At 58.4% G+C, this 19072-nt stretch overlaps 2 protein-coding genes across 14 annotated transcripts in view; one reads left to right on the top strand and one right to left on the bottom strand.

The window, feature by feature from the left end:
• PRPF40B (pre-mRNA processing factor 40 homolog B) overlaps positions 1 to 19072 on the top strand; it is an 80390-nt gene that overhangs the window by 8070 nt on the left and 53248 nt on the right. For 6 of the 8 annotated variants that reach the window (XM_073882027.1, XM_025882881.2, XM_073882028.1 and 3 more), the window contains 23 exons: positions 144 to 209; positions 891 to 918; positions 1148 to 1173; positions 1310 to 1420; positions 1701 to 1821; positions 1905 to 1929; positions 2137 to 2337; positions 2577 to 2706; positions 2789 to 2853; positions 3350 to 3514; positions 3616 to 3724; positions 4104 to 4254; positions 4991 to 5124; positions 5757 to 5871; positions 6021 to 6112; positions 10487 to 10603; positions 10844 to 10981; positions 11185 to 11280; positions 11519 to 11605; positions 11835 to 12012; positions 12274 to 12335; positions 12438 to 12581; positions 12683 to 13231. In XM_073882027.1, the coding sequence (XP_073738128.1) occupies positions 144 to 209; positions 891 to 918; positions 1148 to 1173; positions 1310 to 1420; positions 1701 to 1821; positions 1905 to 1929; positions 2137 to 2337; positions 2577 to 2706; positions 2789 to 2853; positions 3350 to 3514; positions 3616 to 3724; positions 4104 to 4254; positions 4991 to 5124; positions 5757 to 5871; positions 6021 to 6112; positions 10487 to 10603; positions 10844 to 10981; positions 11185 to 11280; positions 11519 to 11605; positions 11835 to 12012; positions 12274 to 12335; positions 12438 to 12581; positions 12683 to 12775 (2454 nt within the window). In that variant the 3' untranslated portion in view covers positions 12776 to 13231. Of the gene's footprint in view, positions 1 to 143; positions 210 to 890; positions 919 to 1147; positions 1174 to 1309; positions 1421 to 1700; positions 1822 to 1904; positions 1930 to 2136; positions 2338 to 2576; positions 2707 to 2788; positions 2854 to 3349; positions 3515 to 3615; positions 3725 to 4103; positions 4255 to 4990; positions 5125 to 5756; positions 5872 to 6020; positions 6113 to 10486; positions 10604 to 10843; positions 10982 to 11184; positions 11281 to 11518; positions 11606 to 11765; positions 12013 to 12273; positions 12336 to 12437; positions 12582 to 12682; positions 13232 to 19072 lie in introns of those variants that run through there. The other 2 variants (XR_012375083.1, XM_073882029.1) reach the window with 2 other exon arrangements.
• Positions 13494 to 19072, bottom strand: part of FMNL3 (formin like 3) — a 51660-nt gene continuing 46081 nt past the window's right edge. For 3 of the 6 annotated variants that reach the window (XM_025882874.2, XM_025882876.2, XM_025882878.2), the window contains 10 exons: positions 18327 to 18561; positions 18126 to 18194; positions 17942 to 18022; positions 17712 to 17841; positions 16887 to 17047; positions 16243 to 16344; positions 15811 to 15903; positions 15409 to 15532; positions 15161 to 15277; positions 13494 to 14440 (listed from right to left, as the gene is read on the bottom strand). In XM_025882874.2, the coding sequence (XP_025738659.1) occupies positions 15186 to 15277; positions 15409 to 15532; positions 15811 to 15903; positions 16243 to 16344; positions 16887 to 17047; positions 17712 to 17841; positions 17942 to 18022; positions 18126 to 18194; positions 18327 to 18561 (1087 nt within the window). In that variant the 3' untranslated portion in view covers positions 13494 to 14440; positions 15161 to 15185. The other 3 variants (XM_025882875.2, XM_025882879.2, XM_073882020.1) reach the window with 2 other exon arrangements.

The following is a 19072-nucleotide window of genomic DNA, read 5'->3' as shown; positions in this document are numbered from 1 at the left end:
GGGGGGGGGGGGGGGGGGGGGGGGGGGGGGGGGGGGGGGGCCCATGTGAAGGCCACGGCCCCGCCCAGGAGCTCTCAGGAGCCTGCCTTACCTGTGCCTGCCCTCACCTCGGTAGTTGTGTCTCGTCTTCTTTGTGTCCCTAGATACCAGGAATGGTACCGCCCATGCTGCCAGGGATGCTGATGCCAGCGGTGCCTGTCACCGCAGCGGTAAGCACTGGGGGCCGGCAGGAAGCAGGCCGTGCCCTGCAGCCCTGCGGGTCTGACTTGGAGCACGGGGATCCGGCCTCCGTTCTTTCCCTCTTCTCATCCATCCATCCCGGGCCCGGCCGCACTCCCCACACTCAAGTCCTTCTCTCTGGCCACGTACTCTGCTCTTTTCATTTCTCACTTACCCCCAAAGGCATGTTACTCTCTCGTTACTCCTTTTTGTGCCCAGCTCCCGTAAGGAACACACTCGTGGCTGACACGCTTCCCCTCACAGAGCTAGCACTGTGGACACTTGAATACAGGCCCTCCTCACATCTTCTTTGTCGCTGGCGGAAGCAACAGCACCTGGGGATCTCACTGTACCTTCTTGTGCCATTGCTCAGTGTAGTAGAGTCTGGGTAGGATGTAGCAGTTGGCATCCACTATGGAAGAGGGGCCTCGGAGGTTGACTGAACAAAATACTCTCACTTGAGGAAAACGAAGAACAGAGCTGCTATGCGGTTCCCCCTAGGATCCTACAGCCACGGCCCCAGAGGGTGGGGGATGCCTGTTAGGGAGCAGAGGTCCCTGGGAGCAGGACACATGGATCCTGGCCTGGCCTGCTTCTTCATCCCCCATGGCCTGGGTCCTGGGGGCCACTGGGCTTGGCCCCAACCCTTCCCCCTCCTCTTTCTTCGGCAGACGGCTCCGGGTGCGGACACAGCCAGCTGTGAGTCTTCTGGGGGTCTACTCCCCCCAGGCTCGGAGGTTGGGGGGGTACAGGGGAGAGGGGACCGTGGACTAGAGCCCACCCTGGATCATGCCTGTTGGGATGCCAGGGAGCCTGGGATGTTGATGGGACCAGGGGATGTTTATTGGGGACGGAGTAGGGGAGGAATAGGTGGGATAAGATGCATGTCGCGGCAAGGCCTTAATATTTCTCTTGGCTTCTTTTCCAGCTGCTGTGGCTGGGACAGGCCCTCCGGTGAGTTCTTCCAGCCCAGGGGTCTCTGGGTAGAAAAGCTGAAAGGTGGGGGGCTGATGGTTAAACCTCTGGGGTAAGGAGGAGAAGCTTTGGGGATGGGGCCTTGACCACCATTCTCGGCCCTCCCTCCCCCCAGAGGGCCCTGTGGAGTGAGCATGTGGCCCCTGACGGGCGCGTCTACTACTACAATGCAGACGACAAGCAGTCCGTGTGGGAGAAGCCCAGCGTGCTCAAGTCCAAGGCAGAGGTCCTGAGCGGGGCTTTCTGGCCCTTCCTTTCAGCTTCCCTGACCCTCCCAAGTCCTTGGCCTCCCGAGTGTTTACCCATACACACGGTTCCTCTGATCCCAAGATCCCTGACCATTCCGCCAGCCTCCCTGGGATCTCAGGAAGTCTGCCTTCCCCCATGTTGAGCCAGGCCAGGTGGTAGCCAAAAACTCCCGACTTGCTGGATCCCCTCAGCTCCCCCGACTGTAGCGAGAGGGCATGCCCAGCCCCCCTGATGTCCTCTGACCCGTCCTCTTGTAGTTGCTGCTGTCCCAGTGTCCCTGGAAAGAGTACAAGTCCGACACAGGCAAACCTTACTACTATAACAACCAGAGTAAGGAGTCTCGCTGGACCCGGCCCAAGGACCTGGATGACCTGGAGGGTGAGGAGGGGGTGGGGCCTGGGCTGCGGTGCTGGGGGGTGGCCCTCGCCACCCTGTGACCATGTCATGTTTTCCCCTTGCAGCTCTAGTCAAACAAGAGGCTGCAGGGTGAGTGACTTGCGCACCTACCCCCTGTACTTGGGGCCGCCAGACGGGTGGGAGTGGACCCTCTCTCTGTGGTCCCTGCTCTGTGGAAGAGCCAGCTCTCAGTCTCGTTGTGGAGTGGCCCGCTCGGGCCCCAGTCCGTCGCAGGCCCCTCTGACTGGCCCTCTCTCTGCCGCACGCCTGGACCCCGCCCTCCCGGCCCGCCTGCAGGAAGCAGCCCCAGCCCCAGATACTGCAGCCGCAGCCACCTCAGCCCCAGCCTGAGCCCCCGCCCGGGCCGCCTGGCCCCACCCCCATGCCCCTGGGCCTTCTAGAGCCTGAGCCAGGTGGGAGTGAAGATTGTGATACGTCAGAGGCTGCCCAGCCTGTGGAGCAGGGGTTTCTGCAGCAGCCGGAGGAGGGCCCCAGCAGGTGAGGGCTGCTCCCCTGAGGCATTCCAGAGGCTGGCTTCAAGCTCCCAGCCTAGTTCAACCCTTGATTTCTGCCAGGCCTCTTGGGAAGGGTGTGAAGATCTGGGGCATGGCCTCTGGAGGGCAGAGAAGGGCTGCTTTGGGGAGCGAGGAGAGAGGGTGGCGTACTCCTGACCACATAGGGCACTCAAAGCTGTGGGGCCTGGGAGATGCTGTGGCTGAGTTCCCTTTGCCCCCCAGTGCTGCTGGACAGCATCAGCCACCACAGCAGGAGGAAGAGGAATCAAAGCCAGAACCAGAGAGGTCTGGCCTCAGTTGGAGCAACCGGGAGAAGGCAAAGCAGGCCTTCAAGGAGCTGCTGAGGGACAAGGTGCGGGGGTGGGGTGCCCAGGGTAGGCCCGGAGGGGGCTGGAGGTGGGCAGGCCCCATGACCCCTGCCTGCTCCATTCTAGGCTGTCCCCTCCAATGCCTCGTGGGAACAGGCCATGAAGATGGTGGTCACCGACCCCCGTTACAGGTAGGCCTGGGCAGAGGGAGCCAGGCCCTCCAGACTGTGAGCAGCTGGGCCAGGGCCTCCCTGAGAAGCCCCAGCTCAACACTCAGGCCCCAACAGGGCCCGAGTCAGGAGAATGGTAGAAGGGCCAGGGAAAGAGAAGCTGGAGGGCCTCCAGGAGGAGGAGGGGAAAGGTATCTGACATGAGACGTTCAATAAATGCTTGTTGAACTGAATTGATTCGAATTGAGTTAATTGGGGTGAGGGGGCTGGATAGGGTGGAGGCCTGAATGCACTTTTGAGAGCCTCAGAGCAAAAGGGCTGTTAGTGTCTTGGAGCCCCGTCTTCCCTCACTGCCTCCCATCCCTCCCCTCATCCCAGAGACCCGTCTTGCCTCCCTGCAAGCCTGCTGTGCCCATGCATGGACCCCGCACTCAGTTCTGTGTGCTGTGACCCTCCTTGGCGGGCTGTGCAGGGTGCCTCCTCCACCCGCACCCCACTCCCACCCTTTCCACCCCAGTGCCTTGCCCAAGCTGAGTGAGAAAAAGCAGGCATTCAATGCCTACAAGGCGCAGCGGGAGAAGGAGGAGAAGGAGGAGGCCCGGCTAAGGGCCAAGGAGGCCAAGCAGACCTTGCAGCATTTCCTGGAGCAGCACGAACGCATGACCTCTACCACCCGCTACCGGTCAGGGGGCCAGGCTGGGGTGGGGGCCGGGAACCCGGAGAACACACGGGCCCGGGGTCTCTGTCCCCTGCCTGCCTACCCACGGCCCATATGCTCCACAGGCGGGCCGAACAGACCTTTGGGGAGCTGGAGGTGTGGGCTGTGGTCCCTGAGAGGGATCGAAAAGAGGTTTATGATGATGTCCTCTTCTTCCTGGCCAAGAAGGAGAAGGTAACAGTCATTGGCTGGATCTGTCAGCCTGCCTTACTTGAGGCTTTTCTGTCTTTGCATCCTTGTGGACCCTGGCCATTCATTTCCCCACTTGCCCCAGGGTCTCAGCTCCTTCCTCGGAAGCTGGTGTGGCACTTGCACATCCCCCCACTTCTGCTTGGGACCTACAGCCTGGGTGTGGGAGGGCAGGAGGGCATCTGTGAGGGGTTGATCTGTAACCTGTGCTCCTCCCCCTTTCAGGGGACGCGGAAGTCTTGAGTGTGGCCCTCCTAGGGTTCCCTAGCTGCCTGCTTTTCCCCAAATGCTCCTCTGCCCAGGCCCACTTGAGTAGCTCTGACCTGCCCTACCTCACCCTGACCCTGACGCTGTGGCTCCCCAGGAACAGGCCAAGCAGCTCCGGCGCCGCAACATCCAGGCCCTGAAGAGTATCCTGGATGGGATGAGTAGTGTCAACTTCCAAACTACATGGTCCCAGGCTCAGCAGTACCTCATGGATAACCCCAGCTTTGCTCAGGACCACCAGCTGCAGAGTAAGCTTGGGTCTCCACTCCCGCCTGTCCCTTCCCCCTTTCCTCACTGACCTGGGACCCCAGAGCCTGCCTCCTATTGGTCCCCTACACTGCCTGCCCTCCTGGATGTCCAGGGGTCCTCAGCATTCGCCCCGTCCCTGCATCTCTCCAGAGTCTGGAGATGCTGGAATGCTGGGACAACCCCCTCCCTCCCTCTGGGGTCCGCTGTTGACCTGGACATCGTGTGTCCTTGGAGGAAGAGCTCTAGGATAGGCGTCAGAAGACCAGGAGAGGATGATTTTTCCAACTCCTGTGAATATGGTCTTAAACTGTCGTGGTGCTGTGGCCCTTAACTGGTCACATGTTGTTACGGTGAGCTGTTCTTGGCCTGCAGTCATTGGCAATATCAGAAATACACCTTCTGAACTTGCATCAAAGCCTGATTGATTCCCAGTTCCATAAAACATAAGACCTCAGATCCCGAGATTGCTGGTTTCATGTGATTACTTCCAGTAACTGAATTCCCAAGAGCTGAATGCGTGCTGATTTTGCTCTCATACGTTAATGAACCCTCCTCCAGAACCACCATTCCAGTCTCCTCTCCCACAGAGGTCTCTGCTCCTCTTGCCCCACCACCCTGGGTGACCCGGTGCCTACTGAGGCAGCACCCTCGAACACGGGGCTGGGGGGAGGTTGCCGGGGTCGGTGAGGGTGTGCCACGGGTGCGGTGCCCGCTGAGCCTTCTCCCTATGCTTAGATATGGACAAGGAAGATGCACTGATCTGCTTCGAGGAGCATATCCGAGCTTTGGAGAGGGAGGAGGAGGAGGAGCGGGAGCGGGCCCGCCTTCGGGAGCGGCGTCAGCAACGCAAGAACCGGGAGGCCTTCCAGGTATGTCTGCCGCCCGCTGGATAGGCGCTCAGCTCCGCCCCGGCCCGTAACCTCTTTGCCCATGCCCTGCCTCCTCTCGGCTAGGCCCGCTGTTTCGTCTCTGCCCGGTCCTGTGTGCCACCCCTGCAAGGCCGCTGTCCGCTCCTGCTGTGTGCCCTCAACCTGGGGCCATGCTCCGCTAGGGAGACTAGATGTATGCACCACCCAGAAACTGCCAGCAGAGAGCACCCGAAAGGCACCGCCTGTAGCTCGGCCCAGTTCATTTCCCTTTGGTGGGGAGCCAGATGGGCAGACTAGCTTGTCCCACAGCTTGGAGGCGGCGGCGGCGGTGGTAGTGGTGGGGGTTCCTTAGCTCTAACACTTTGGGAAGCTGAGAGCAAACCGCGGGAAGGGCACGTTGCAGTAAGGTTTCTGTTTCTCTGCCTCCCAGCCCGGCTGCCCGTCACGTTCGAGTCGGCCCCTGTCTATATTTACATTCTCTCTGTTTCCACTGCTCTCTGCCTCCTTTGCCTGCATTTTCTCAATCTGGGTTGTCCCGGCCTCTCCCTCCCATCCCCTCTCTTCCTCCCCAGTCTCTGGCTCTGCCTGTCTCTCTGGCTCACTCTCCCTATAACTGGCCTCTCTCTGCTCAGACCTTCCTGGACGAGCTGCACGAGACAGGGCAGCTGCACTCTATGTCCACCTGGATGGAGCTGTACCCAGCGGTCAGCACTGATGTCCGCTTTGCCAACATGCTGGGCCAGCCGGGTAAGGCAGCCAGGCTCCCCCTGCTCTGTCCTGGCTTCCTGCCCTGCCAGCCTCTCTGCACCCCCCACTCCCTCGACCTGTCCTCGACCCCTCCCCCAGGCCTCGGGAAGCTGCCGCCCGCCAGGCCCCCCTCCCTCCCTCCCCTGCAGGCTCCACCCCTCTGGACTTGTTCAAGTTCTATGTGGAGGAGTTGAAGGCACGATTCCATGATGAGAAGAAGATCATTAAGGACATCCTTAAGGTGAGGGAGGCCCAGGGCTGTGGCTGGAGGCAGACTGGGTACAGGGCGCCTTTCTGGACAGGACTCCCTGATAAGTCCTGTATTGCAGGAGCAGCATAGCTCCGTTCAGCAGACATCTCCTGTGATCCCTGACTGTGCGCTGGGGACACAGAAATAAGAAAGATGCAGTTTCTGTCCATAAGGAGCTCATGGCCTAGTAGGAAGATAAACATGACACCTATTCTACAGAGGGGCAAGTGCTGTTAGAGACGAGAGTCGACAGAATTGACCTTTGTGCTACGCCTTTAAGAACGAGTAGGTGGATGAGGCTGGTGGTTCCTGGGCATAGGGTATTACAGGAGCGGAGGCAAGGGAGTGGGAAGGGCCTGGCAGGCTTGAGGAGCAAGGGGTCCAGCTCATCATAAGCCAGCAGCTCACAGATATGTTCCTTCTGGCCTGTACAGTGTTTTAGAAACATTTCAACTTTGTTGCTAACATTTTAAAATTGGGAGATTATACAGAAAAACTTCTCTTAAAAATACAGATTATCTAGCAGCACTGCACTGGTTTTGCAAGGTGTTCAGTGGCCTCAGGCTGAGAGGCCATTGCTTTTTAGAAGGGGCATGCCATCTTTAACCTCCCGCTCCTGCCACCCCTCTGGCGTGGCAGCCACTTACGCTGCGCGCACACCTTGCTTGTCTTACACCAGAGAGACAGTTCTCAACGTCTGTGTCCAGCAAAGGTGGAAAAGGGATTGCTGCCCTAAGAGAGCCTTGTGTTTCAGGAGGAAAAACAGAGAGAAAGCATATTTCTTGGTGGAAGTTCAGGACGTGCAAAGGCGCTGGGGAGGCGGTACGCCCAGCAGTTAGGCGTAGCACTGTGGAGGCGGACTGCTTGGGCCACAAGTCCAGCTTACCACTTACTAGTTGGGTGACCTCCAGCAGACTATTTAACCTTTCTGAGCCTCAGTTTCCTCATCTGAAAAATGGGGGATTTTCCACCAATGTACACCTAATTACCAAGGGCGGTAACTTGGGACCTGGGGCGAGAAGGGTCTGAGAATAAATTAGGAATATCCCACTGCACACACAGCATTTCTTTGAAGTCCTGTGTTTTGCTTTGCAGATACAGGTGTTCTAATTTCATACCATATTACTTCTCTGTTTAATATAAACGTAATGTTTTAAAAGCCCTTACCATTAGGTAAGACATGCCCTATTGTCCTGTGGCTTCCTGTTTCTCTGGAACCTGAAGCTCCAGTTGGGAAGGAGAGCCCTGGGTGTAAAATGCCTTGAATGCTAAAATAAGAAATTTGGGTTTTTATCTTGTAAGTAATGGGGAGCCAGGGAATGATAGGGTCAGAGGATGTCCTGGAAGAGCCATGGGGGAAGAGTGTAGAGTAGCACTTCTCAGACCGAGTGCTTGTGTCCTTAGGGATAGGTGGTGGGAGGACAGTATTTGAAGCCTCGGGACACTGAAAAGTCACAGTGGCAAGTGATCCCACCAGATCTGGAGCTTGAGCCGCCCTCTTCCGCCTCACCCCCAGGTCCCCCCCCTGCTGTTAGGGCCCTTCGGTAGGAAAGTCGGAGCAATACAGGACTTTGGAGTACAGGTTAGAGCATGGGAGGTGAAAAGGGAGGCCAGTTGGGCGGTAGTCCAGGTGGTAAACGAGCTCAACAGAGGCAGCAGGGATAGCAGATGAGGGAGAGCTGGGCTCCAGCTCTGTTTTTCTGAGGCCCCCGCCCCCACCCCTGGGTTTCCTCAGGGGTGCCTTGGGACAAGAAAGGGGGGTGGAGTTTGTGCTTCTTCCTCTGTTTTTAAGTACAGCAGTTTTACTTTTGTATATTGAGGTTCGGCATAAGATTTTTGTGAGGACAAAAATGTTTCTGCTGTTCAAAAAAGAGAAGTTTAAAATCAGGAGGATGGAGTCACTCAGAAGTTGAGTGGACAGATTTTTTGCATGTGAAATGGAGGGCAAGGAAGGAGTGAGTTGAAATTGGCAGAGGTGGGGCGATGGTATCATTGGTGAGGATTCGGTAGGAACAGGGCTGGAGAAAATAGGAATTCCATTTGGGGAATCAGTCTCAAAAGTAACCTGGGGCAGGGAGGAATAAAGCAAAAACCACATTTTAAATAGGGTATTCTTGTATAAATATCTAATTCTAGGAGAGCTACGTTTTATTGGATGCTTACACTTTGGCCACAGTATGTGGCGGGTCCTGCCGACAGGCCTATAGGAGTCCCATCCTCGCTGTGTCCTGTCTCTCCACATCTCCTGCAAAAGAAGCTTCTTTAGACAGCTCCCTCACCTCTTCCCCCTTTTGGGCTCCTGCCTACAGAAGGCCGATGAACCCAGGAGTCCCTGTGGCCATCCACTAGCCTGGCAGACTGTGAGGGCACCTCTCACCCCATAGGATAATGCAAACAGCCTTGGACTTGGAAGAGCTGGAAGCCAGAAGATCTGGGCCTGGGAGATCCATGGGCGTGGGGAGAGGGGTGGCTCACAGAGAATGAATTCTCTTGGGCTCTGCTGAATTTGAAGTCTCTGTGAAACATCCAGTCTCTTAAGGGTCTGAAAATCAGGAGGGAGGTGTAGGGGCTGAGGTAGCTAGGGGTAGTGCAGATTGAAAAGCCCACGTGCTGTTCTCGGGGACAAGCGCAGGCAAGAGAGGCAGTAAAAGAGCTCAGAGAGACCAGAGGGCAGTTGGTGACGGGAGCAGCGCACGTACAAGGACCCGTCAGGCGAGGACCGAGAAGGGGCCCTTGGAGTCGTTTCTGAGGACATGCGCACTTTTCGGAAAGTAGTGTCCGTAAAGAGGGCAGAGTAGTATAGCTCAGACCTCGGAGTCAGGTAACACCTGGCTGTATGTTGGTTGAGGCCTCTGCAAGGCGTATAAAGTCTGAGCCTCAGTTTCCTCTTCTGTAGAATAGGGATCATTTATGTGCACGGTTGTGGGAAGGGCTGATATTCGTGAAGTGCCTGGCTTGTAGTAGACTCACTAAATGTCGATTCGTTTTCCTCTGTGCTGCATTTGAAGATTTTGAACCAGAGGGCAAACAGCACAGGTTGTTAGCTTGAGGAAGGTAAGAGCCGGGTGGACAGGTTGTTCCCGGTGAGGTGAGGTACGAGCTTGATGGAAGCAAGCGGTGGAGAGATGGGATTGAAGCCTTTCACTTCGCTGAGGGAGATTGGGACGGTTGAGAAGGCCTGGGGCGTGGGTTGAGGAAGTGCTCTAGGAATAGACAAGAGCATATTCTCCATATTGCCCACCTGAAAACTAATACAACGCTGTATGTTAATAACCGGAAGTACAATAAGAACTTAAAAAAAAAACCACAGTCTGCCATGGGCGGAAGGCCGCAGCAAGTTCGTGCTGTGCGGAGGGAGGAGAAGGGGACTGGGCCTGTGTCCCCACTGACTCAAACTCCAGCGGCTCCACTTCTCACCAGATCCACTTGGGCCCAGTGAGAGAACTCTCCTAAGCCTCTGCTTTATTGAGGTGTTGGGAGGCATAGATGAGCAGCTTGGAGCCTGGCTTCTCGATGAGAAGCTTCAGGGGCAGGGGCGTATTTTTAATAGTATTCTGGAGTTGCACATGTGATGGCCTCACATTCCCCTGAGGACTGAGTGATCTGTGTGGCTGTAGGGCTTTAAACTATGGGCTTTGGTGTTAGAAGGACCCGGCTCAGCAGAGACCCCAGTGGCCTCCTACCCCTGGGGCTGTCCTTGCCCTGAGGTCTGACGGTGGCCGGGAGCGGCCTGAGGCCCTGGCTTGAGAGAGTGGAGTTCTCAGTCAACCACATATTAGCTCTGAGACCGTGGGCAAGTGCTCTAGCTTCTCTAGACCTTGCTTTCTCCTTCCACATAAAATTAGGAGGCCAGGACCTATGCTTAAATTTTGATACTGAGGGTTAAAAGAGATAAGGTGTGTGAAGCACTCAGCACAGTACCTGGCAGCCTAGTAAGCACCCAAGAAATAAGCCAAAGGATGGGACCAGCAGATGTTGACCGAATGCGAGGAAGTTACTGAGCAGCAGGAGGGCCCAACTGGGGCCCAGCCTTAAGCCAAAGGAACAAAGAATTACTTGTGAGAGACTCAGGCATCCGTCAGCAGATCCGGCACACACACACACACACACACACACCCTGCTCCCCCTCCCCACAGGATCCAGTGCCCCCCTCCACTCCCTGTGACATCCAGGCCAAGGGCAGGCGTGGGAGGCTTAGTCATCAGATCATGAGGTTTCAGAAGTGCACCTGAGTCCTGTGGGTCTCTTCTGGGGGCTGGGGGACTTCTAGAGCATCCTGTGGTCCAACCCTCCGCCTGCCCTGGAGGCCGGCTTCAGGCTTCGGGCCCGTGGTGGCCCCTGCTTCATGCGCCGCTGTGCCCACAGGACCGGGGCTTCTGCGTGGAGGTGAACACAGCCTTTGAGGACTTCGCCCACGTCATAAGCTTTGACAAGAGGGCGGCTGCGCTGGACGCAGGCAACATCAAGCTGACCTTCAATAGTGTGAGGGGCCGGGCGGGGCGGGGCTGTAGCCAGGGCTCCATTCTCCAGCTCATCCCCATGTCTTGTTCCATTCCTTCTCACTCGCTGCCCCAATGTGACTGCACCCGCCCCCCCCGCCTCCGTTTAGGGGGTGGCGGCAGGAGCCCAGACCCCAGCTTCCCATGTCCTGCAGTATGCCTGAGTGGGGCTTGGGCACCCACCCTCCTGGGTGACCCTGCTCCGCCTCCTTTCTGTCCTCAGTTGCTGGAGAAAGCAGAGGCGCGGGAGCGAGAGCGGGAGAAGGAGGAGGCGCGAAGGATGCGGCGCAGGGAAGCTGCCTTCCGAAGCATGCTGAGGCAGGCCGTGCCTGCCCTGGAGCTGGGCACTGCCTGGGAAGAGGTCAGGGCCGCAGCCTGGCACCAAACACCACCCCCTCGGTCCTGAGGGCAGCGGTGCTTCTCCACCACTGGGGGCCCACCCCGGTCATAGCACAGCTCGCGGGCAGCTTCGGCTCCCTTCCTTCCTCTGCCCCAGCCCTGCGCTCCTGGCGGTGTCCGCGCCTTGCCGGGGCTGGTCTGATCAGCAGTGCTCTCCCGTTCAAGGTCCGTGAGCGCTTTGTGTGCGACTCAGCCTTTGAGCAGATCACCCTGGAGTCGGAGCGGATCCGGCTCTTCCGGGAGTTCCTGCAGGTACTGGAGGTGAGGCAGAGCTTCCGATCCTCTGCATCTGTCCCGCGCTCATGAACGCCCAGTCCGGCTCAGCAGAGACCCCAGTGGCCTCCTACCCCTGGGGCTGTCCTTGCCCTGAGGTCTGACGGTGGCCGGGAGCGGCCTGAGGCCCTGGCTTGAGAGGAGGCAAAACCTGGATTTTCGGGTGCAGGGTGCTTCCTGTGGCTAGCCCTGGTGTCTTCCTCACCCCTCCCTCTGCCTCTGCCAGACTGAATGCCAGCACCTCCACACCAAAGGCCGAAAACACGGCAGAAAGGGCAAGAAGCACCATCGAAAGCGTTCCCACTCGCCCTCAGTGAGTTGGTGGGCAGAAGGGCTGGGGGCAGGGCGGGGGGGAGGCTGGATTGTCTTGGGGAAATAGGAACCATTTTTCTTGTTTTTTTCCCCTGCATCGCCTCCCCTTGGAGCGAGATTTGAAAATCCCTTTGGCCCTGGATCCTCCTCTCTGTCCCCAGTTCCCAGACTTGAGGGCTTCTGGAGCCCAGAGAACCTGTGCGCTGACATGTATCTGCTGATCTGCCCAGGGCTCTGAGTCGGAAGAAGAGGAGCTGCCCCCGCCGCCTCTCCGACCCCCCAAGCGGAGAAGGCGGAACCCCTCGGAGTCAGGCTCTGAGCCCTCTTCCTCCCTTGATTCGGTTGAAAGTGGGGGTGCTGCCCTTGGAGGACGGGGCTCCCCATCTTCTCGCCTTCTCCTTGGATCAGGTGAGCGGTTGGGAGTTGGAGTAGTTGACTCCGACGAGAGGAGGCAGAGCCCTGAGGGTGGAGCTGCTCGGGAGGTCTGCACCCATCAGAGTGGGAAGAACTTTCTGCCCAGCCCTGGCAGGAACTGGGAGAAGGAAGGAAAACTGCACTGACAGAGACCTCCTCAGCTAGCTCCCTGTCTAAAGAATGAGGACTATGGCAGAGAAAGGAATGAGCCCGCCCTCCTCCCATGGGACTTAACTGGGCATTTTCTATCTCCAGATCATGGCCTTCGGAAAGCCAAGAAACCAAAAAAGAAAACTAAGAAGAGAAGACACAAGTCGGTGCGTAGAGAGGGGGCTTCTACCCAGGGCCCTGCTATGTTGAGAGAGTGCTTCAGCCGCCTCCCGGGCTGTCCTTCACAGGTGGGCTCTGGGCTCTTACAGAACAGTCCTGAGAGCGAGACAGACCCTGAGGAGAAAGCTGGCAAGGAGAGTGATGAGAAAGAGCCAGAACAGGACAAGGACAGGGAGCTCCGGCGGGCAGAACTCCTGAACCGCTCCCCAGGTTTTGGAATCAAGAAGGAGAAGGTGAGAGGCAGGCACCTGATCCCCAGCGCAGTCGGCACCCTCCGCAGGCCTCCGTGGCCCTCGGGGGAGGCTGGGGGTGAGCCGTGCCTCTGCTCCACCAGACGGGCTGGGACACGTCGGAAAGTGAGCTGAGCGAGGGTGAGCTGGAAAGGCGGCGGCGGACGCTCCTGCAGCAGCTGGACGACCACCAGTGACCCGACGAGCCGCTCTGCCTCGGGTCTGTGTGAGGCCGTGGATCCTAGGTCACCCTCACTATCTGCACTAGACTCCTTTCTCAGTCGGGTCCGTGTCCACTTTTCCTCAAGTAGCCCCGCCCCCAGCACCCCGCAGCTGGCACCTCCCCAGGTTGCTCGTGGTGTTCGAGGGTCCTCCACTTCCCAGGCAACTAGTGCAGTCCTTGCCCTCAGCCCCAAACCAGAGACCAGGATGCCACGTGGAGCGGGAGGTGCCAGTAGAGAAAATGTGAGAAGGGGCCTCTAGGGAGAATGACAGGTTGGTGACAGGCGGGGTCCTTCCCCTCTAGCACCAGTGCCTGTTCCAGCCTGCCTGGGCCCTCGGGCTCCACCACTCCTTCCTTCAGCCCCGGGACCCAGTGTATGTGTGTTTTGTTTTGTTTTGTTTTTGTTTTTTAAATAATATTTATAACATGGCTGGTGGCTCTTATATCTTCTCCGTATCCTGCTGGGGCACGCTGGGGGCTGGGCTGGGGCACGCGTGGCCGGGAGAGAGCACTAGTGTCTTGTGGCAGGCCAGCCTCCCTTCGTGTGGTTGGAGCCCACCCAGCCCGGTTTGCCCTCCCCCAAGCAGACGGCGGCTCCATGTGGCCTCCTTTCTGTCCCCATGGTTCGGGTCAGGCCAAACGGCCACCCTAGTCCTCCCCCAAACCCCGGAAAGAGGAGACAGAGTCAGGCCTGGTGCTTCAAGCCTTTGTTGGGAGAGGGAAGGTCTGGGATTTATGTACACGAGAGAAGGAAGGTGGTACATGTACAGAAAGAAGTGGGTCCCTGCATTCCGCTGCAGGGGCTGAGGAGAAACCGGCAGGAGACTGAGAAAATAGTCACCTGAGACCACCGTGCCCCCGTCTCCTGCTAAAAAAGCCCCTAGCCGTGGAAAGGAGGTGAGGGTGCTGATGACACACCCTTTCTCTAGCGATCCAGGGAGAACCTCTACTCCTCTGCCCCCCCAACAACAGTCAGCCTAGAGTGGAAAGGGCCAAAGGCAGTAAGCGTGGCATCTCTCCTCTACCCTTATCACCAGGGCACAGCTGGGTGGGGACTAGGCTTAGGTGGGCCTTGCTCCTGGTAAAAGGCGATCTGAGACTGGTAGGGTTCTGGGGCCCCCTGAGTCTGGATACTTCCAGACCACAGCTGATCATGGGCCTGCGAAAGGGAAGGGAGAAAAAAATAGAGAAGGGATAACTGCTTTCTCCGCTTGTCCCTCTGGCCTAGTGACAGAGGAGGCTGTGGGCCCCTGTATAGGCTAAAGCTAGAAATGATTTTTCCCAGCTCTGGTCTGACCCTTGGTGACCTTTCAGTCAGGAAATGAAGTTGAAGACCCTGGGGTCAAAGTGCAGTCCTGGAGGCACCAGGGAAGTGCCAGGCCCCAAAAGACCTAGGGCCCCCAGTGGCGTCAGGCACGTACAGCTTTGAGAGCTGGGGTGGACACTGGGTCGAGAGCAGCATAGCCCTGCGCTGCGCCCTCGGCCAGTTCCAGGGCTCCAGGTCCACAGGTTGGAGAGTTGAAGTGCTTCTGCCTTCGGGGGAGGGGGTCTTAGTGGGGGCCTGGAGCCCGAGGGGGGCCACTGGGCGGTGCGGCATTCCTGGCTTGGTGGCGAATGACAAGGGGCTGGTGATGGAGGCCTGTGGGGAAGACAGAGGCCTGTGAACACGCAAGGAGGCTAGGCTGGGCCCACCGTCTGTCGGAACAGCCCCTGAGGAGCAGCCCCACAGGCAGGGCCAAAGAAGAGCCGGTTGTGAGGCCGAGGAAGGAGAAGCTTTAAAAGAGGCTAGAGGGGATGCTCAGGGAGACTGCTGGGGCTCTGCATTTTCAGGGGACCAGGTGGGGGTGACTAGAGGCCACTGGGCAGTGGCAGAGACAAAGTAGACTCAGCAATAGCCAGAAGCTGGGGAGAGATCCCAGGTAGACTGAAAATCAGGAAACTCATCAAGGGACATCGGATGCCCCTGGGCAGAAGCTACTGCCAGAGCTCTTTATGGGGTAGGCGGGGGGAGCGGTGAGGGGACAAGTCACAAAGGATACCTGGGCCCAGGAACGGAGCCTCAGCCTCAGCAATGAGAGTTGGTGGCTGGGTCTTGCCTGCTCTGGAAACTCCCTACCCCTTGGGTCTTAGTAGAAGCCAGGACAGCATTAGTGGGAGATACCACTTCCCTGAAGGCACATGCAAAGGGATAAGGCATGCTTCTCCGAGCATGGGGCATGCAAGTAGAGAAGCATGTGCCCCTATCACTGTGAGGCTGCCAGAGGATGGTTCCAAGTCATGCAGGGGAGGAGGTGCCTGTGGGCCCAGCAGGAGTCCTGGGAGGCGGGCATGCAGAGGGGGCAGCTGTGGTGCCCAGTACCTGTCAAGAGCCCCAGCCTTGGGGGTTAACAGTTTGACTCATCATGGTGGGCTGCATCGCAGAAGAAGCGTGAGCCCCGCTTGGCAGTACGGGCCGTGAAAGGGACACTCTTCAACACTGTGGCCCAGGAAAGAGACACAGTGGTCAGGCCTCATGGGGACGGGGTGGGAGGAGAGCCCAAAGGCGCAGGGTTGGAGTTTGGGAGCTGGGCCTAGCGGCCAGGCCCAAAGGAGAGACAAGGGCCCCACCTGTAATGATGTCCTCAATGGTACCATCCTTCCCTTCATAAACAGGCCGATGCTCCTTGGCCTGGCGCCTCCTCAACTCTGCAATTAGCTCCTGCTGTTGCCACTTGTTCCGCTGAGATGGGGTCTAGGGCCGAGCATTGAAGGGGAAGGGAGTCATCACTAACCTACCACGGGGCTGGTTCCTGCCCGAAGATGCAGTCTGAGGATGCCCTTAATTGTACACAGCAGCCCACCCCTGATCATTGCCTAGGAATCCCCTCCCGAAGCCCCTCTCCCCATCCCTTTGGACTCCAGCCTCGGACCCTCTGGGTGGTCTCTCGGTTCCAGTTTTCCCTCTCTCGAGTTCTCTCTCCACCCCCTCCTAATCCTCTCCTCCAGGCCCCAGCTCTTGGTCCCACCCACCTTGGCATCCAGTTTCTTGGCTTCCTGAGCCAGCTGCTTCTCCCGCATTACCTCCTCCTGCTTCTTTCTAGCTTCGTTCTCTTGTTCTGCTTCCTAAGAACCATGGGGGGGAGGGGGCAGGCAGTGAGGCTCACACAGGCTGTGAGGGGAGGGGCTGACACCGAGGGTGGAGAATGGGTGGTAGTGGGACCAGCAACCCCAGGTGGCCACCCTCTGGAGGGGCACTTCCTGCCCTGAACAATGACAGGAAGGGCCTGGGCCCCCACCCTGCCCACCAGTTCACAGCTGAGAGGCCTGTGGCCAGCTTCCATCGCTCCCTCCCAGGCCTCCGAGGAGGAGACAGAAAAGGCCCAGACTTGGAGCCCAGCCCTCCCTCTCCCTACCAGTTTTCTCTCAGCCAGACTGCTTTTTAAAAGCCTCTCTTCCGCTCACCTTGTAAGAACGAATGAATCGGACAAATACTGGGAAGAATACAGAAGGGGGTGTGGTCTTGGGACTCTCGCCGAAGTAGCGCACAACTGCATTATAGGCCTCCTGGGGAAGGGGTGGACAGAAGGGCTCAGTCTGGCGGAGAAGGACAAGCCTGGCTCTCCAGCAGGTACAGGACGCCCACAGAAAACAGGGTTTGGGGCCAAAGGAGGAAAACCAGCAGCCCCCAGCCCCTGTGGGATGGAAAAGAACCTGGGGCTCCCAACGCTCCTTAGAGTATGTCCCCAGAGGCGGCTGCTGGCCATCCCCAAAGCCCCCTCTCCCCCACGTACAGCCAGCCAACCATGCGGTAAAGGTTCTTCAGTCCAGGGGTGCCTGGGTGGCACAGTCAGTTAAGCTCTGATCATGATGTCAGGGTCGTGATCTCGGGGTCATGATCTCAGGGTCTACTTAAGACTCTCTCTCCCCCTCTTCCTCTGCCCCTCCTCCCTGCATGTGCTTGCTTTCTCTCTCTCTCTCTCTCTCTCTCTCTCTCTCTAATAAATAATTCTTAAAGTCCTTTGGTCCAAGAACCAGAACAAAGCCCATCTAGAGGGACACAGTACCTTGGCCCTGGCTGTCCCCAGCTGCCTCCACCCTTTGCCCACCTCAGCCGTCTTGGCATCACGCTGCAGCTTGTCCAGTTTGCCTTCATTGGTGCTGAGAAAGTTCCGAAGGACGCTGTTGTCATGTATGCCGCATTCCCGCCGAATCAGCTCCATGCCCCGGCCCAGCTCCTTCACGTCTAGCAGCACGTTCTCCAGGGACACTGTGGTCACCAGATCCTGGGCTAAGGTCTGCTCAGTGACCGACATGCCCCCCTCCCGGCCCGGGGCCACACAGAACTTGGCCTCCCCCGCAGCAGGGGCTCCCTCAGGTTCTCGTGCCCCTGTTTCCTGAGCCATCGGTGGACACAGAGGACACACGCTAACGGGGCCCTCACAGAGGTAAGGAAAAGGAATGGGGGCTGTGAGCTCATGACCCCAAAGTGCAAGGCGGCACAGGAAGGCAAGCCAGAGAGACTGCTGGGCTCCAAAATGGAGCTGCCTCAGGCCTGGGGCACAAATGTCAGCTGCCTTATGTCTGTGGGGGCTTCAGTGGTTTTTCTAGGCCCTTCACATGCATCACAGAGACACAGAATCTCCAGGGCCACCCAGGGAGTTGGGAGTGAAGAGCCACTGGTGCTCACTGCCTGCTCCCATGGCACCCCGGTGGGAAGGGCTGGGCTAGGCGGGCGCCTGCAGGAAGGCTCCCCCTGGGGTAGCCCCTACCCATGGCCCCAGCGGAAAGCTTTGAAGTGGCCAGAAAGGAGGTAACAAAAGCCAGAAGCCAAGGGACCCAAGTGTTCCCTCTCCCAAGCTTCCTGGGATTGTCCTGGGCTACACATGAGGGCAGGCTCGCCGGGCCAGGCTCCCTCGGCCAGGCTCCCTCACCTGCTGCGGCCTTCTCCACGAAATGTAGCTCATGCCAGAAGTTGGCCAGGTCTGGGTATTTCTCCTTTACCGTCAAGGCGATGAAATGCAGCAGTGTCATCTTCCTGTCGGTGGACTTGGTGTCCAGCAGCTGGCAGGGGGGTGGGTGGGGAGGGCACGGGGTGGTGAGAGAGAGCGGAACTCCATGGCTCCTCAGGCTTCCCGGCCCCGGGTCGCCCCCACTGTCTTACCAGATCCAGGCTCTGGAGCTTGAAGCCGTACACAGCTCCTCGCTTGCTGCTGTTCATATAGTTCCCCAGTGCAAGTATGATCTGTCCAAAAGATGCACGGGAGGAGGTCAGGCCAGGCCCTGCGGGCTCCTTCCTCCACCCAGGCCCAGGACCACAGGTGCCTGCCTCCACAACCTCTCCCCACCTCCAACATCTGCTTCAGCTTCTGTGAGGACTTGACAGAGGCAGAGGCTGCAATGATGGCGTTGAGTTGCTGGAAGGCAAGATGAAGAGCTGTGTCGGCCCAGGCCAGGATGGGGAGAAGTTGGCCCGACGGGGCAGGCAGGGGAGGGGACCAGCAGGTGGGGGGACAGGCGGGGGGGTGGGATTCGGGCGGAGGCTGTACCGGCGTGAGCATCTGCAGGTTGTCCTGGAAGTTGCCCAGGAAGGCCATGCCAGCCATCCGCTGGGTCAGCCGCTCCACCTTGCTGAAGAGCAGCATGAAGCGGTCCTCGGCCGCCAGCTCGTCCAGGGGCTGCCGCTCCCGCTCGTACTGCCGCAGCAGCTTCACCTCGGCCTCCGTGGGCAGGAAGCGCATCAGGCACTCCACGAAGTCCACGGGCAGCGTCTGGAGGTCAAACCTGCGTAGGAGGAAGGAGCCAGCTCAGGTCTTGCATCTGCCCGTGATCCATCCCCCCTTTATTTTCCAGCCCCTAGAAGGCCTGAGGGTGGGGCCTGTGAGCAGGACGCAGCCAGAGGCAGAGGGCCCATCGCTTCATCTGTCAGAGCATGAGTAACAATCCTAGGGGAACATTCCATGGCCTGTTTTAAAACCCTTCCGTGTCTTCCCTCTACCCCCAGGGAGAAATCTTAATACCTGAACGTGGTTTATGAGGCTCAGCCTGCCGGACTTCTGCCCACCTGTGTTTACCATGTCTCTTCTACTCTCCTCCTACACTGAAGTCTGAGTTGATTTTCAGTACCTAGGGCATCATGCTTCTCCCTCCAGGCACTGCAGTGGACTTCATACACTTCCTCAGGTCAGGTTGCAGGTGAGACCTCACCTCCTCCCGGAAGCCTTCCCTGATCACCAAGCTCAGCTACCTGGCCTGCTCTGTTCCCCGAAAGCTACCTACACCTCCACCACCTTGG

This window comes from Callorhinus ursinus, unplaced genomic scaffold (assembly GCF_003265705.2).
Source record: "Callorhinus ursinus isolate GAN/ISIS: 27379988/994484 unplaced genomic scaffold, GSC_fseal_2.0 scaffold44, whole genome shotgun sequence".
NCBI classification, from domain to species: domain Eukaryota; kingdom Metazoa; phylum Chordata; class Mammalia; order Carnivora; family Otariidae; genus Callorhinus; species Callorhinus ursinus.
The sequence above is the reverse complement of the archived record's forward strand: the minus strand, read 5'-3'. Positions and strand labels throughout refer to the sequence as shown.